The 17472-nt window shown below is 37.2% G+C and overlaps 2 protein-coding genes across 2 annotated transcripts; both read left to right on the forward strand.

The window, feature by feature from the left end:
* Nucleotides 1–660: 660 nt before the first annotated feature.
* On the forward strand, nucleotides 661–3232 carry LOC133830048 (protein NUCLEAR FUSION DEFECTIVE 4-like). The gene is made up of 3 exons (XM_062259949.1): nucleotides 661–1122; nucleotides 1613–2547; nucleotides 2639–3232. Exons 1-3 carry the CDS (start codon nucleotides 787–789, stop codon nucleotides 3141–3143), a joined length of 1776 nt encoding a protein of 591 aa, XP_062115933.1. The 5' UTR covers nucleotides 661–786; the 3' UTR covers nucleotides 3144–3232.
* Nucleotides 3233–4022: 790 nt separating this feature from the next.
* LOC133830049 (uncharacterized) lies at nucleotides 4023–8247 on the forward strand. The gene is made up of 2 exons (XM_062259950.1): nucleotides 4023–4182; nucleotides 5069–8247. The coding sequence occupies exon 2, from the start codon at nucleotides 5173–5175 to the stop codon at nucleotides 7642–7644; it is 2472 nt and encodes an 823-aa protein (XP_062115934.1). The 5' UTR covers nucleotides 4023–4182; nucleotides 5069–5172; the 3' UTR covers nucleotides 7645–8247.
* The last annotated feature ends 9225 nt before the right edge of the window (nucleotides 8248–17472 follow it).

A 17472-nucleotide genomic window follows, 5' to 3' on the forward strand; every position in this document is an offset into this window, starting at 1 on the left:
TAACTAACTTCAGTACTAATACTTCCTCAGTGCAATTTTTAAAAGATAAAATAAAAATAGAATAGGCGCATGGTTAAATGGTTTCTTATGAGACAAAACCTTTTCCTTTTCTTTTTCTTTCTTACTTGGTAGGTGATTTTTTTTGAGAATCAAACTCCTCACTCATCCATTAATCATTTTTCAGCATATTAATATGTAATTTTAATGCATTAAGATAATGAATCATCAAAAAAGTACACTAATACAAAGTAGTTGGCACTCAAAATTGTGTCCCAAAATAGCTATATATAAAAAGAAAAATACTATTTTGGTTCATATATTTATTTAGACTTTATTTTGTTAAATTACATTTCAGTTTCTATATTTTGTCAAATCAATCAAAATAGCTTGATTTGATTTTTTCCAAAATAATTTCAAATATATGATCAATTATTAAGTACTCGGTGTCTGAATCAGTTAAAAATATTTAATGCTATTTATATTTATACTCCAACTTCCGTTTTATTTGGATAATCTTCAATTTTATTATTATTATTTTATTTTTTTGATAACGTCATCTTGCAAATGCAAGCTTCTATTTTTATAACATCAAACACATTTAAAATTTAATACAATAATTCAAAATTTAGTATAATAATTGTTAGAACGTACAATTAATCATATCAAACCATACCAGTTGAAGAGGTAAATAACAAAGCTTGTCTTTAAAAGTCTCATTTTTATTATATCAATCACATTATCAAAAATAGAACTCATATAAAAAATTCCCACCAATTTTGATCCCAAATGCTTCAGTTTAATGAGAGATTGAAGGATTTTCTCAACAACAGATGGCTTGTTTTCGTTTGTGCCATGTGGATTCAATCCTGTGCCGGAGCTGGGTACATATTTGGGAGCATTTCACCTGTGATAAAGAGCACAATGGGCTACAACCAAAAGCAAGTAGCTATATTGGCTCTGGCTAAGGATTTCGGTGCTTGTCTTGGCTTTGTGGCTGGCAGCTTGAGTGAGATTTTTCCCATATGGGTGCTTCTGCTCGTCGGTGCGCTCCAGAATTTTGCTGGGTATGGCTTGCTTTGGCTTATTGTCACTCAGAGATTGCCTAATTTGCCTTTGTGGGTGGTAAGTATAATTGAGTACAGATCTTCTTTTTCTTTGATTTGGATTCCTAGCCTTATTCAAGAAAACACAAAAGATTATAGTTGGTTGTTATGTGCATCAAAATCCCTCAATTACTTTGCTTAATTCTGCTCTGTTTGAACTGTTGCTTGGACCTGGACTTTCCAGTTATTAGTTTGGAAAAGTGAAGACCCAGCCAGCAAAACTATAAATGAAAGATGATTGAGTGAACTCAAACTTACAATTCTTAAACTGGCCTTAATATAATTTGATTGTTATTTGCATGAGAACCCCCAATTACTTTTTTATGTGCATAATCATGAATGAGAGTACAAGCTTAGACCTGGATTTTCTAGTTTGGAAAAGTAAAGCATACTCATTTTCATTGATTTTGAGTTTAGTACAACTATTACTATAATACTCAAACTTAAGATAACTCTCAAACTGGTTTAGTATAACCCCATATGATCATATTGGTCTCCTCTTTCTGCAGCTCTGCGCATGTATTTATGTGGGAACAAATGGAGAGACCTTCTTCAACACAGCAGTTTTGCTTTCATGCGTTCAAAACTTTCCCAAAAACCGGGGTCCTATTGTTGGGATACTTAAGGGATTTGCTGGGCTAAGTGGTGCAATTTTGACTCAGGTGTATTTCATGATTAGGGTCCCAGATAAAGCATCATTGATTTTTATGGTTGCAGTTGGTCCAACAATGGTTGTCATTGCTTTGATGTTCATTGTTAGACCTGTGGAAGGTCATAGACAAGTTAGAGCATCTGATGGTTCCAGCTTCTTGTTTACCTATAGTGTTTGTCTAGTTTTGGCAGCTTATTTGCTTGGAGTGTTAATACTAGAGGATTTTATGAACTTGAGTGAAACTTTGCTCACTTTACTTGTCATAGGTTTGATTGTTCTTATATTAGTACCAATTATAATCCCAATTGTGTTAGTTTTCTTCTCAAAACCAGAACCTTCAGAAGTGGAGGAGAGACTCCTATCTGAGCCAGAGAAACAAGAAGCGGGAACATCTGAGCAAGAAACAAATGAGGCCATTTTTAGTGAGGTTGAAGATGAAAAGCCTCCTGAAATAGACATGCTTTCAGCTTCGGAAAGGCGCAAAAGAATGAACCAACTTCAGACTAAAATCATTCAAGCAGCCGCCGATGGAGCTGTGAGGGTCAAGCGCAGGAAAGGGCCTCGTAGAGGAGAGAACTTCACTTTGACACAGGCATTGATAAAGGCAGACTTTTGGCTCATTGTCACTTCCATGATACTGGCTGCTGGTTCTGGTTTGACAATTTTCAATAACCTTGGTCAGATCACTCAATCACTTGGGTACACTGATTCAAGCATTTATGTTGCCATGATCAGCATTTGGAACTTTCTTGGCCGTGTTGGCGGTGGCTACTTATCTGAGATTATAACAAGGTGAAACTAAATATGACATTATATTTGAACTCACAAAACTTTGAGATCTTTTTTCTGCAGCTAAAGTCACATGTTTTGTTCATTTTACCAGAGATTTTGCATATCCAAGACCATTGGCCATGGCAATAGCTGAGGCCATCATGTCATTTGGGTTTTTCTACTATGCTATGGGATGGCCAGGACAAATCTATGTTGTCTCGCTGTTGGTAGGACTATGCTATGGTTCCCATTGGGCTATTTTGCCTGCTTCAGTTTCTGAGCTATTTGGATTGAAGAGTTTCGGTGCCTTGTATAACTTCATCACACTGGCAAATCCTGCTGGTTCACTAATATTCTCAGAACTAATTGCTGGTGGAATATATGACTACTATGCTGAGAAGCAAGCCGGTCTCCAGCAGCGCCACCAGTCTCCGATATCCATGCTTGCAAAACCTCTTCAAGACGACCAATCACTCACTTGTTTGGGTTCTATTTGCTATTCCCTCACTTGTGGGATTCTGTCTGGTGTATGCATTGTTGCATCAGTATTAAGTTTAATTGTTGTTTACAGAACAAGAAGAGTGTATTCTCAACTCTATGGAAGCTCTCTCAGTTGAGTTTCAAATGATCCATCAAACACTCTGCAGCATAGTGTGCCCAATGAAAGATCATAAACCAAAAGAGTGGATGTTTTCTATTCATGTTATGCTATTGTCTTTACATTTCATTTTATCATTTTAATTCTTTAATAACTTGATGTTACTGTTCTCTTAGACAATAAACAAGAGTGAGAATTATTGTAAAACATATATATGGCAAGGTGGTAGGTGGTGACTGGTGATTAAAATATTGGGTTTGGTTTGAACTGGATTTTCACTGTCAAAAATGAAAAAATGATTTGAATTCTACCAATATGGAATGGAATTTATTAGTAGCATTTGAAAAATTGGAAAGTTAAATTACTATTGTTAGTTACCAAACTCAAAGGAAATACCATTGTATGTACAGTGAACCTCCCCATATGCAAACTCTGATATTCACAAAAGATAACATTGTTGAAATTTGGCAGCTTCAAGTTACATTATACAAATATATATATTTATATATTGCATAATTATAAATCAATATGTAAAAATTCTACTTCTATATAAGTCAGTTGGATATATCAAACCAAGTGTAAAAAAGAAAAGGCAGACTCTACAAAAGCAAAGGAATGATTTTCACAATTCAGTAAATTTAAAATTGAAAATTCAATATATGCCTTAATACACATGTTAATAAAATCACTCTACTCTAATTTTTTTAAATAAAAAAAAAATTTGGCAATTTTGGAAAATGTTTGCATTTAACTTGAGTTAATAAGTTACCATGGTAAGGGTTTTAACCATATTAAAAAACATTGTAAAAAAAAAAGTTAACTAGGCAACATTTTTTTAATAATTATTTTTAATAATTAATATAAATATTTTCCAGCGAGTTCTTTTTTCTTTATTTGTTTGGGGCTGTGGAATATATTCACACAAAAAAATACCTGAAACTCAGGTTTTTAGTTTTTTTTTTCTTGTATTTTTCACTTTGATCGTAATGGCAGGAGAAGCAAAGGTTCAGAATTGAGATTGAAATTCATCAGAGCCATCTCTAAGATTCAAATTCTGGGTAACTTTCTTTCTTTCTTACCTGCATGTCTATTTTGTTTATGCATTTATTTTTCATTGTATTATGAATGGAATATATGTATTTTCTGGCATTGTTTTCGGTTAGATTGTTAAACTGATGGTATGAACTTATTAGGTTTTAGTGAATGCTACTGAAATTTTGGTCTGGTTGAATGCATTACATGAGCTGTTTTTGAGTTTTAATTGAAAATTTAATGTTGAAATGATAATGGGTTGATATAATTTTTTTTTTGCTTCTGTTCGTCACTCTTGATTATGGAACTTGGGTTTTGGATTGTTTATTCATTGGAAGTGTATTTTATCAACCAAGATTTTATATGTAAGAAGCTTTTATTGTGTCTGGCTATTGAGAATTCTTGAAAGAAAAAAAATAGACTTTAAGTTTCATAAATCCTCTCATTATTTAATAATTTACAAGCATAATCAGTGGCGTGCTTATATAATTTATTATCCCATCAATGAAGATATGCTAATACTGATTTCAGACGTTTTGTATTATCATGATATTTCTGTTTGGAAGTCAGAGATGTTCTTGGCAGGCATTGTAACCTAAATACTTTCAATGAAAGTATATGTCAACCTATTATGGGTATTTCAAAAATTCGGTACTCAAGCTTCCTGAACTGGCATTGTAACATCAAATCTTTTGGCGGGTATTTGTTATAAGATTATTCGATTGGCTGTTATAAAATAAGTTTCTGATTGGTGGTTGCAAGGAACATTGATTAGCATGCTATATCTGTGAATGTTTCTAGTGTTATATTGTGACGCTACTATTCTGCGAAATATTCGAATCTTTTGGTTTGTCTTTAGTATTGAAGTAGTTTCCTTATCCTCTTTTTCTGTTTTTACTTTGACTTATGTAGGCTTGCATTAGTAGAAATACATTAATGATGGATGCGGAGATTGCGGAGATTAGAGGATATGGTGGCGGTGCTCATTAGTTTTTGATAACGTGGCAGCTGCGATAATGGAATGTAATCAAGAGGCTGCCCTCAGGGCTAAAGAGTTAGCAGAAAAGAAATTTGAGGAGAAAGATATAGCTGGGGCAAAGAAATTTGCTATAAAGGCTCAAAACTTGAATCCAGAGCTTGACGGGATTCCTCAATTGATAACAACTCTTGATGTCTACATCTCTGCTGAGAAGAGAACAAATGAGGATGTGGATTGGTACAGGGTCCTCGGTGTGGATCCGTTGGCTGATGTTCCCACAATAAGGAATCATTTCAAGGAATTGGCACTTGTCATTCACCCTAGTAAAAACAAATCTGTAGGAGCAGATGGGGCTTTTCGAATTCTGTATGAAGCCTGGAGGTTGCTGTCTGATAAAGACCGTCGAAATCTTTATGACCAGAAGCGGAATTTAAGGTGTACGTCTGAAAATGTCTTGGACCAGAGAACATCAGTATCTAATGGACAAAATGGTTTCCATAATCTTTCTCACGGAAATGGTTCGCTCCAACAGGGTTATAAAGGTGCTACTTATTCTGGGTCTTCTCCAACTTCCCCTTGTCCATTGAAACCGTCATTTTGGACTGTGTGCAATGCTTGCAAGACATATTTTGAGTACCTTAGGATTCATCTCAATCACAGGGTTTCATGTTCCAACTGCCATCAACCCTTTTATGCTATCGAGATACCCACCCCTCCTATTAATTTCAATGATATATCTAGTGAGCTTACCATTAAGAAGAGCTCACCTCCTTCAGAAAAGAGACCTGCTTCTACTACAAATGTGGGGTTGGCTAGTTTTTCTGATGAGTCATCAAAGAAAACTTCTCAGGCATGTTTTTACTCAAAGGTAGGTAATGTTGATAGGACGAGGACAATGGATTCTATTTCTGCTCAAGGTGCAGGTGGTATTCATTCAAAAATTGGGAAATGGAAGAGAAAGTGTGAAGATACCGTATTAGATAGTAAGGAAGTCAGTAAAAGCAGTTCTGTTTTAAATGATGCAAGTGGTAAATTGAATACTAAGCCTTCTATTGTTGGCTTGAATACTGGGTCTTCTGGTGTTGGTTTAAATACTGGGTCTTCTGGTGTTGGTCTAAATATTGTATCCAAAGAAGATAGGCCTCATAAAAAACGAAAGAATGAGCAAAAGATGGAAATTTCAGTGGGAGCTGGAAATGGGGTAGCTTCCGTGGACACTATACTTGGATCAAAGGTTAGTGTGGGCACAAGAAGGCTGAATGTACCTGGAAACGGTAAAACTAACCGCACAAGGGAATTGTCACTGATTGAAATGCGAAATGTGCTTCAGGAGAAGGCTAAGAAAGTGATTAGTGAGAAGCTTAATGAATGGAGAATGGAAGCTGCTTTGAAAGTCCAAAATCAGTCAAAGGAAGTTAGGGAGAAGGAGAAAGGAAAGAAAGAAGTTAATAAACCTGTTGTGAAAGCTGATATGAGTAAATGCGGTGAGCATGTAGATTGCAAGAAGGAAGAGCACACTGCAATGACCTGCCTTGTGAAATCTAATGTGAGCTCTAAAACAAATAGTCTTCCTCCAGTATCAATGAGTGTTGTAGATCCTGATTTTTATGATTTTGACAAGAATCGAACAGAAAGGTCGTTTGGCAATAACCAGGTTTGGGCTGCATATGATGAAGATGATGGGATGCCTCGTTATTATGCTATGGTTCATCGTCTAATATCAACTGAGCCCTTCAAAATGAGGATCAGTTGGCTAACTTCCAAAGGTAATGATGAACTGGCCCCAGTAAATTGGGTTGCTTCTGGCTTTCCTAAAACTAGTGGGGATTTCCGAAGCAGAAAGCATGAAGTTTATAGTTCTCTTAATTGCTTCTCACACCAAGTTAAGTGGACTAAAGGCACAAGAGGTGGCATTCAGATATATCCTACCAAGGGAGATGTTTGGGCTCTGTATAAGAACTGGTCCCCCGATTGGAATGCACTTACTCCAGATGAAATTGTACACAAGTATGAAATGATGGAAGTACTTGAAGATTACAATGAAGAGCGAGGTGCAACTGTTGTGCCACTTGTTAAAGTAGCTGGTTTCAAGACAGTGTTTCGCCGTCACTGGGACCCAAGTAAAATCAGGACAATTCCCAGAGAACAGATGTTTCGGTTTTCTCACCAGGTTCCTTCTTACTTGCTTACAGGTAGCGAAGGTCAGAATGCTCCTAAAGATTGTTGGGAACTTGATCCTGCATCTACACCTTTGGAGCTTCTTCAGGTAACCTCTGAGTCGCTGAAAGATGATACGGAGGAAACGTCTGAGAAAAACAATGGAGGAAAACTGGTGGAAAGTTTTGAATGCCCCAAAGTACAGGAACTAATGGAGGATGGGAAAACAAATTTTGAGAAAGGTCTGGTACTAGATTCTGACAAAGAAGTTGCAGCAGGTGTTACAAAGAGGGAGGAGAAGGAAACTAAAGGAGGACAGTTGAAAGTATACAAACGTAGATGTAGACGGTAAAGGAAAGGAAAATACATGAGGATGCTTACTGTTTTCCAATCTAGTAGGCTTGATCTAATTGGCAGGGATTAATTTGTTCGGCTATTCATATAGAGTTCACAAAGTAAAATGTTCTAACAAGGTACTGCAGTTTTCTGTTTTTTGTTCTCCTTTTGTGTATGACAGTGGGATCTACAATTTTGTTTGGAGTCATCTCAGCCTTATCAGAGCTTGCAGACAGTTCAGAAGGAACTTTTGCTTCCTAATTTGTTAGACTCCCTTCTAAAGAACTAATTCTTTGCAGCTGGCCAAATTTGAGGACCTTGGAGCTAGCTTCATGAATTTTTTTGTGCACCTCATAATGCTTTTCAATGTTTTTAGTTTGTTTTCAATTTGAACTTTGCTAAACTTTTGGCTCTACACAGCTATCCAAGATGTTAGCCCTTGATAGTTTCATGCTTTCTATAAACTACATCCCTGTTATTGTCTCTTTTTTGGGGGGAATGTTTAGTTCTTAATCTGTACAGACCACAGTATTTTTTGCATTCACAGGAGAAGTAAGCTCTGTAGATTGAGCCTATTTTTCATAAAAATTCCAGTTTAATGCTCCATCATTCTGGTTCATGTTTGTTTTTCCATTCTGCATGCATCTTATTCTCTTTGATAGGCCATCACTATTATTATGCTTAAATCTTATTGTAAAATAGGATTACATTAGATGTGATTGAATTTTTATACATAAATATTTGTATCTGTTTTAATTGATTTGAAAAACCTACAATATCATTAGAAATGCTAAATCGCTGTAACACCTTGGATAGCCAAGACCGTTACACTGTGTATTTTAAATAGTGCTAGACTCGCTAATCAAATCATTTGGCCAGAAACGTGCAATTAAACGTGATTAACAGATTAGGGCTAAATTAAAACGTTAAGTTTGTATATGAGATTTTATAATAAACATTTACAAAGTTGTTTACAGTTCTAAAAGGGTAATTACAACTCAAAAGTTACAAACAGCCGACCTAAGTGGCAAAATAGGGTTTAACCCTAGTTCCTCTGAGAAATCTTGACCGTGGCGGTCGAGCAGCCGTATATGTACACGTCACCACCGAAGCTTTTCAACTCATGGCTAGTCCAGCTTTCCTTTCCCCTTACCTACACCACGTAGCACCCGTGAGTCAAGACTCAGCAACAAAACTTAAACATGCTTATAAGCAGTGAATTATATATCATAGAATCATAATAATCATGTCTAGCAGTAATAACCCTACTCATGCATGCGTTTTATGCAAATAAGTGACTATACCGTCACACAGGGGCTCGCTGCCCTAACTAGATGACTAATAAGTCACATCAGGGTCATGCCCTAGGACACGGGACTAATAAGTCACCATGGGGCCAATTGCTTTATCCTTTGTATAAACAGCGTACCTGACGCTTAATTTTCCACGACCATTGGGTCAGACAAGTGTATAATGCGCTCTCGGTTAGGTTTAACCACAACGACCAGCGCTCATCGCACTATTGCCGCCCTTGATTTATAAGTCAATGCTTTCGACCAGCGCTCATCGCTATTGCTATCCTTGAATCATAAGTCAAGTCTTTCTCAATCAGATAATGCAACACATGCATACATTATTTAACAATTATCCATAAACAGAGCATTCAACATGTTTAATCAAATAATCGCAAGCATAATCATAATTATGCGCATTTACAGGGGCCCAAGCCCTAATCAAATATATATTCAACAACCGAGCCAAGCCCTAATCACGTACATCACGTATTGGGTGCAGTTTTCTTACTTTTGATCCGAGTGTAAGCAATTAGGCAAGCAAGCACGACTCCCGAGAACGATCCTCTACCGAGCCCTAGCGGTAACCTAGTCACAACCCACAAATAACGTTCTCATTACCATTCGATTCCATAATTGAACCCTGGGACTAATCTCGTGCTCTCATGACCTCCAATTTCCCCCACACGGGGTGGTGAAATCGTCCCCCGAGCCCCTGCGCTCATGCCCTAAAAATACAAAATCAGGGCCCTTGAAAATGGCCTAGCATCGCGGCACCCAGCCAGAGCCACCTTGCCCTGGATTGCCCCAGCGTTGCGGCTCGGAAGAACAGCGCTGCGACGTCCTTACGCGAACCCAGAAAATCTGGGTTATTCCACCATTTCTCCCCGAGCCAAAACTCCCAAATCTCATCCCAAAGTTGCACCGAGGTCCCAAATGAGTCTAAAACTCTAAACAACACATCATAAGCAATACAAACACCTCAAAAACTAAACGTAATCTCTAACCCAAATCAAAACCCAACCATAGCTTAAAACTTTGCTAAAACTTAAACCATAGCAGGAATTTACCAAGAAAACAAAGATAACCTTACATCAATGAGTAATCACGACCATGTGCTGCTGTTAATCCCTTCCTAGCTTCAATTCCCTTCACTCCCAAGCCTTTTCCTCAAAACAATGATCAAACCAGCTATGAGAGAAAGAGAGAGTAACGAGATAGAGAGAGAATGAGGTGCTGAGAGTGTTTTCCTAAGTATTCTGAGAAGTTCTCAGCTAACTAAATCACTCACTTGGCATGAAAAGATCGAATTGCCCCTTAGCCCATTAGCTATTCTCTAATGCTCATAAGGGCAAATTCGTCTTTTGCCACTTTTTCCCGTTAATCGTAATTAATGTCTCACAAATTCACGTTATCTTCAATATCCTCAAATAGTCACTAAATAATTTTTCATTACCCAATAAATCCCAGTAATGTGCTAAATTACCACAATACCCATAGACTCACCCCGAACTGGGTATTTGACCCCGTTATGACTAAACTGCTAACTTGCTCCCTAGGATCGTCTCGTGCCGAATAACTCAAATATATCCACATAATAATGTAGTCTCAACATATAACATATATATATATATATTTTCAAATATGTTTTCAACGGGCCAAAATTACAAAAATGTCATTCTAATAAAAATCATGCACACATGCATGCAAATACAGTCTATTATAATATAACTCACATAATTCGTATAATCATACATCAAATCACATAATAATGTAATTAATCAATTATTGTCATCCTGACCCCTAATCAAGGCATTAAGCTTTATTAGGGAGTTTGTGTCGTTACATAATTTTATATATTGTTAAAATGTAATCTTATGAAAATATAATTATTAAAATTATTTTATTTATTCATACATTCATTTATATAAACTACTTTCATATATATATATATATATATATATATATTTATAGAGAGAGCACGAGAACTGATATATTTCTCTACTGCCGAATCATGTATTAGATATATTAGATCATTGGCAAAGCTGCAGATAATTATCTCTTTTTTATTTTCTTTCATCTTTTTCTCACTCTCTTTTCTTTTATTTTTTTCCCCAAGTCATAGCTTGATGTGCTGAAAATTTTTGCTGAGAGAGAGAGACAGTTATTGAGTTAGCAATACTGATTTTCTTCTGCAACAAAGAGAGAACATTGCTTTGAGACAAATGAGTGAGACAGCCCAACAATGGCCTTATTCATAACTTTTTATTTTATTTTTAAATAATGGGTTTTTCTATTGGAATTAAACTCAATACATACTTAATTATGGCAGATCCAGTTTTTTACAAGATAAAAAAAATGCATGTCTTTCTTCCATGAAAATTATCTGACATTCAACATTAGGCCAAAGTTGGTGCTGAGAATCATATACTCTATGATTGGCATATTGTCTGGTTAAAAAAAAAAAAGGTCTTTGATTTCTAACCACCAAAGTGGAAATGATTCATCAGGTAGACCTACTGTGCCCTTTTTAGGTTCAGAAACATTTGAATAAACACTCTCAATAAACTCTCCAATTGAATCAATAAGAAATTACGGAAATATGTTCTTATTTCCCTCTCTTTTTTTATTGGCCAAATTCTTAGGTTATGCTGCAGTGTCTTGAAAAGTTAATTAAGTGTAGGCTTATTAGCCATCTCCATCCGAAAATAATGGACAAACGAATAAAAGATTGTTATTATGGCTATTAACTTAATAGAAAGCCAAAAGAGAAAATAAGTAAAAAAAAAATCTGGAAACATTCCATAATGTGCTGGTCCATATATACCAAAAATATTCCACATTCATAGTCAATCTGCCCCTAAAAATCTGAAAATTAAAATATTGAGAAAATACTAGTTTGACCGCTGTATTTTGCCCGAATACTCGATCAGTCCTTATATTTTGTTAAATGACAAATCGAGCCGTGTCTTTTGCAAAACAGATCAAAATAGTACTCTTAACTCAATTTTTGTCAAATAATTTTTCAATATAATACAAATACTCCTACTTTTATCAATTAGTTAATTAAAAAATAAAAAAAGGAAATATATTTTAATTTTTAATATATATTTCAATTAATTAAAACATTAAAATAAAACAAACAAACCAAACCCAAACTTAAAAACCAAAAATCAAATTCAAATTCCTAAATTTTAAAATTAAAAATTAAAAATTAAAATCCTAATAATAAAACACTCTTCTTCCTCACACCCTTCTTCAACTTCTACTTCTTCTTCGACTTTGAATCTGGGCAGACAACGTTTTTGGATCTAGGGCACATATGTTACTACTTCTTCTTCTTCTTCTTCGAATCTGGGTAGATAGTGACTTCAAATTTTGGCCACTTTTCTGCACTACAAGAAAAAGAGTCTATAGCGACGACAAAAGTCGTCGCTGTAGATCAAGAAATCGTCGCTGAAGGTATACAACGACGACTCGTCGTCGCCAAAATGACGACGATGTAGGTCCGTATGTGTAGCACTCTACGGCGACGACAAAATGCAATCGTCGCAGTAGTGTTTTACTACAGCGACGACATGTCAGTCGCAGTAGGAAATCTTTTTTTTCAGTTGGACTGGGATATTGCGACGACATGTCGTCGCTATTGGTGGTTGCAAAATTTGAAATTTGAATTTAAAAACTTCTACAGCGACGACATGTGGTCGCTGTAGGTCCGTCAACCGCTCCCTCTACAGCGACACCATGTCGTTGCTGAAGAGTGCGTAAGTTTATATGCCTTTAGCGACGACATGGCGTCTTTGTAGTGTCACAAAAACTCAGATTTTCGTGTTCAGCGTGCACCCTACGGCGACGACATGTCATCGCTGTAGGTATACAATTTAAAAAAATATATATTTAATTAATTATATTGGTTAAAATTTATTCAATAAACTATTAAATATTAATTAAACCAATTTATTAATTAAATAATAAAACCAATTTAACAATATCCATAGTCTCCAAAATGTAAGATAACAAAACATAAGTAGTATTGTCTCCAAAATAAAAAAAATAACACAAAATATTAATAATTTAAAAATAGTAATATAATAATACTAAATGTCATCAAAACCAATTTGAAAGTCATTATTGTCGGGCTGTTGTGGTGGCTATGGTGGTTGTGGCTGTTGTAGTTGTTGTGGTTGAAAGCTTGCCATCATGGACTGTATCATATTCATATCCATGTTGACAGGCTGAAATTGTGGAGCTTGGATGTTCGGATTTGTTGCTTGCAAAAATTGTTGCATTTGCTAGAAGCTGTTGTTCTGGGTCATAAAGGCTTGACTGAAGTGTTGAATTATGGACTAGAAAGCCTCAGGTGGTATCGTTGGAGGGCCAACTGTGGTTGTAACATCCCAAATTCCCTAATGTGGCTTAATGCCTGGATTAGGGGGCTAGGAGGGCCATAATTGATTTATTATGAAATTATGTGATTATATGCATGATTATGTGAGTTATATTATTATATGATGATAATTTCATGCATGTGGGTCCACTTCTTATTAGAATGACATTTTTGTAATTTGGCCCGTTGATGGCATATTTGTATATTTATGTGCATGTTGGTGATTTATGGATGAGACCACATTGTTATGTGGATATGTTTGAACTATTCGGCATGAGATGATATCCCATATCCCATCAAATCATAATTAAATTATTATTTGAGAATGTTGGGAGTAACAGGAATTGGAGGACATTAATTATAATTAACAGGATAGACGGGAAATGACTGTTTTGCCCTTGGGTGGCTGTAAAGGAATTAGTTGACCCTAGGGGCATTTTTGGTCTTTTGACCATGGGATATGTTTAAGGTTAGATGGTTGTAGAAGGTAGGCAAAAATAAAGTAGCTCTCGTCCTCACTCACGATCATTTCTCTCTCTCTCTCTCTCGGGTTGAGATTTTGAAGGAAACTTGAGGATTCAAGCTAGGGGATTAAGGCTTGTGAGCTTAAGATCTTGGTTCAGCCATTGGAAAGGGTTCAATTCAAGTTTGAGGTAAGGTTCCCAGCTGAAGTTTCAAGTTTTTACTCTGCTTTTAAGGTTAATTTAAAGCTTGAGGTTTTGATCATGGAATTGGGTATGTGTTGATGTTTTGAGTGGTTTAAGGCTTAGGTTTTGTTGTTAAACTGGTGGATATGTTGTGTTGATGTTTGGTTTTAATTTTGGGATTGATTTGTTGAGGTTTTGGCTAGTTTTGAATTGAGAGAAAGGCAGGGGAGCTGGGTTCGCAGGGTCAAGTCGCGACCAAGTTCGTGTAAGTCGCGACTAGGACCCATTCCTGAGCCTCCCCTGGGCTCTGTCTAGCAGGCGCGCCACGGCCCACTGGGTCAAGTCGCGGCTCACCCCTGGTACCCCTGACAGAGGCTCTCTGTCTTGGGGGCACGCCGCAATCCATTGGGTCAAGTCGCGGCCCACCCCTCTCTTTTGTGTCAGGATGGGTTTTCAAGAGTTTTTAGGCTCAAGATTTCATTTCTTAAGGCTCGGGATCGAATCTACTAACCGTTTTAGTAGGATTTGAGGTCCCGAGAGCAAAATTTTAGACCATGAACCTTTTATGATTTATTTTATTAATGAGATTTCATATTTTGTTATGACTAGGTGACCGCTAAGGGACTTAAGGACCGATCGTTCTCAAGGGTTGTTCTTTTATTATTTCACGCTCGAACAAGAGGTAAGAAAACTGCACCCAGTATGTGACATGCAAGGTTATTGATGAGGCATGTTGAGTGCTCTATATATGGACATTGATTGCATTGTAAATGCTTCACAGGTTTGCTTATTTGTGAATGGTACTGACTTATTAGTCAGGGAACGACATTGGTGTTTAGTATTGGTCGTGAAGCTGTGACTTATCAGTCAAGATCAGCGGTAGTACTGAGCATTGGTCGTATGGTATTGGCTTACGATTCAAGAACGACATTAATGTGTTTAACACAGGCCAAAATGATTAGATATAATCAACATGAGCATTAAATGCTTGACCGACCCTAAGGTCGAAGAAAACTAAAGCGCTGGTCTAGACTAAAGGCTAGTTACTTAGAGCCAGGGCCAAAAGGCTCAGGTGATTGAAATGTCACATGGCTTAGTGTAACATCCCAAATTCCCTAATATGGCTTAGCGCCTGGATTAGGGGGCTAGGAGGCAATAATTGTGTTAATTATGTGTTAATATAATATGAGCTTGTTATTATGTGAATTATATTATAATATAATTATGCTTGCATGTTAGAAATGTTAAATATGTGTACGTTGGCTCGTTTCTTATAAGAAGGGCATTTTGGTAATTTGACTCGTTGAGGGTATAATCGCAAATATGTGTTTGTGTGATTGGGACCACATTATTATGTGAATATGTTTGGGTTACCCGACGTGAGGCGATCTTGGTGAGCAAGTTAGCGGAAAAGTCACAACGGGGTAAAATACTCAGCTCGGGGTGAGCTTAGGGGTATTTTTGGTAGTTTAGTACATTGACGGGATGTATTGAGTAATGGGAGATTAAATGATTATTATTTTGAGATAGTTGGGAATTTAGAGGAACACTCGGGGGATCACGAGATGTGGAAATTGACAGAATTGCCTTTGAAGGGCTTTGGAAAGATTGGTTTGCTGGCCTAGAGGTATTTAGGTCATTTATGCCTAATTAGGGACTTAAGTTAAATGTTTCTTCAGCTGAGGGAAAGCTAGAAACAGAGTAAACAAATAGAATTACTCCTCTCTCCCGTAACTCTCTTTATCCTTCTTTTGGTGGTTTGAGAAATTTTGAGGAATTGAAGAACTAAGCTTGGAAAATTGGAGGATTGAACTTAGGAAACTTGGGGATTAGTTCAAGGGCGTTATCATCTTAGAGGTAAGGGTTTAAATTCGATTTCTTCATGATGTTTCTGTGGTTTTGGTTGGAGGCTTTAGTATTTGCATGTTTGATAATTTGGAGAGTGAATTTTGGGATTTGTTGATGAGTTTTAATCTAGTGCTTAGCTAGGTTTTGTTGCTGGAAAGGGGTTATATTGATTACGGTGATTGAGTTGAAAGATTGGAGTATAATTGGATTGTTTTTAGTTGGGTTCGGCTAAAGGAAAAACCCAGAAATTCTGGATTCGAAGGGTCGGGCCACGACCCTGTTCTTGGTGTGTCGCGGCCCTCTATAACTATTGGGAGCCAAGATGGGCTCTGCTGCAGGGGCGGGCCGCGGCGCCACCATGGCTGGGCCACGGCGCGTGTCTGATGGTGGGGGAGGCTGAGCCTTTGGTTGGAGGTGGGCCGCGGCATAAGGGTATGGGGCCGCGACTCTTAAGGGGTTTTTGGATCCCGAGAATGTTTTGAGTGTGGGAACTCAACCTTATGAGCTCGGGATCGATTCTACTACAGTGTTTGGTGGAATTCGATGTCTCAGAGGCTATGACTCGGTTCGGAAGCCTTTATTCACTCGTTGTTGATGGAATTCTTATTCATGGTTGTGACTAGGTCAACGCTAGGGGCTCGGATCAGGGATCGTACTCAAGAGTCTTTCATTAGTAGCTCGCACTTGGATCAAAGGTAAGAAAACTGCACCCAATGTGTGATGTACATGATTAGGACTTGGCCCGAATGTTGAATGCGCGTGATTATGATTACGCCTATGTATGGTTGATTGAATGTGTTATAATACGTTGTATCTGTTTGAATGTATGATAAATGAAATATGTGATTGTCTACTAAGACTAGGGAGCGAGGTTTATGAACCAGGAAGTTGATGTGATGTCTATTTAGAGATTTACTTATTAGTCGAAGGCATATATGATTTGAGGGACCTAACTTATAAGTCGAGGGTTTCCGAAGCTCGACTTAAAAGTCGAGGGTCTTAAAGCTTCGACTTATAAGTCAGAGGCATGTGAGGCTTCACTTATAAGTCAAGGATCAGTAGGACTCGGTTTATGAGCTGAGATTGGCATTACACACGTGGAGTGCAAGCCACCATGGCTGGGCCACCCTGGGGGTGCACCAAGCACCTGACTGACTTGGATGCCAAACAAATTGAAAGGGAGTGCGACACGCACTTGTACAACTCTATGGTTGCTGAATTGTGTAAAGTTTTCACTAGATTCAGTTATTACTGTTAGTCCAATATACTGCTTCGTGAATTGCTCAATATGTTTTCTTTTTTAGTCTTTTGGCTCATGGGTGCTTCGTGGTGCAGGTAAAGGTAAAGAGAAGTTGGGCTAGCCATGAGTTGGAGAGCATTAGCAGTGACATGTAAATATGCAGTCCGCTCGACCACCACGGCCGAGATACTCGAGGAAGCTAGGGTTGGACCCAACTTTTGCCGCTTAGGTCGGCTTATCATGTAACCTGGATGTTGTTGTACCAACTTTTAAACTAATGTTTTTTGGATCCTGTGTAAAGAACAAGGCTTTTGGTTTAATGAAAATATTCATAACTTGACCAAAAATTTTAATACCTAAACCAATAGTGGCTTAATCACATGCTTAGTCTAAATGACTTGTTTAGCAAGTCTAGCACTGATTTTAAACA

This window comes from Humulus lupulus, chromosome 4 (assembly GCF_963169125.1).
Source record: "Humulus lupulus chromosome 4, drHumLupu1.1, whole genome shotgun sequence".
Lineage (NCBI taxonomy): Eukaryota > Viridiplantae > Streptophyta > Magnoliopsida > Rosales > Cannabaceae > Humulus > Humulus lupulus.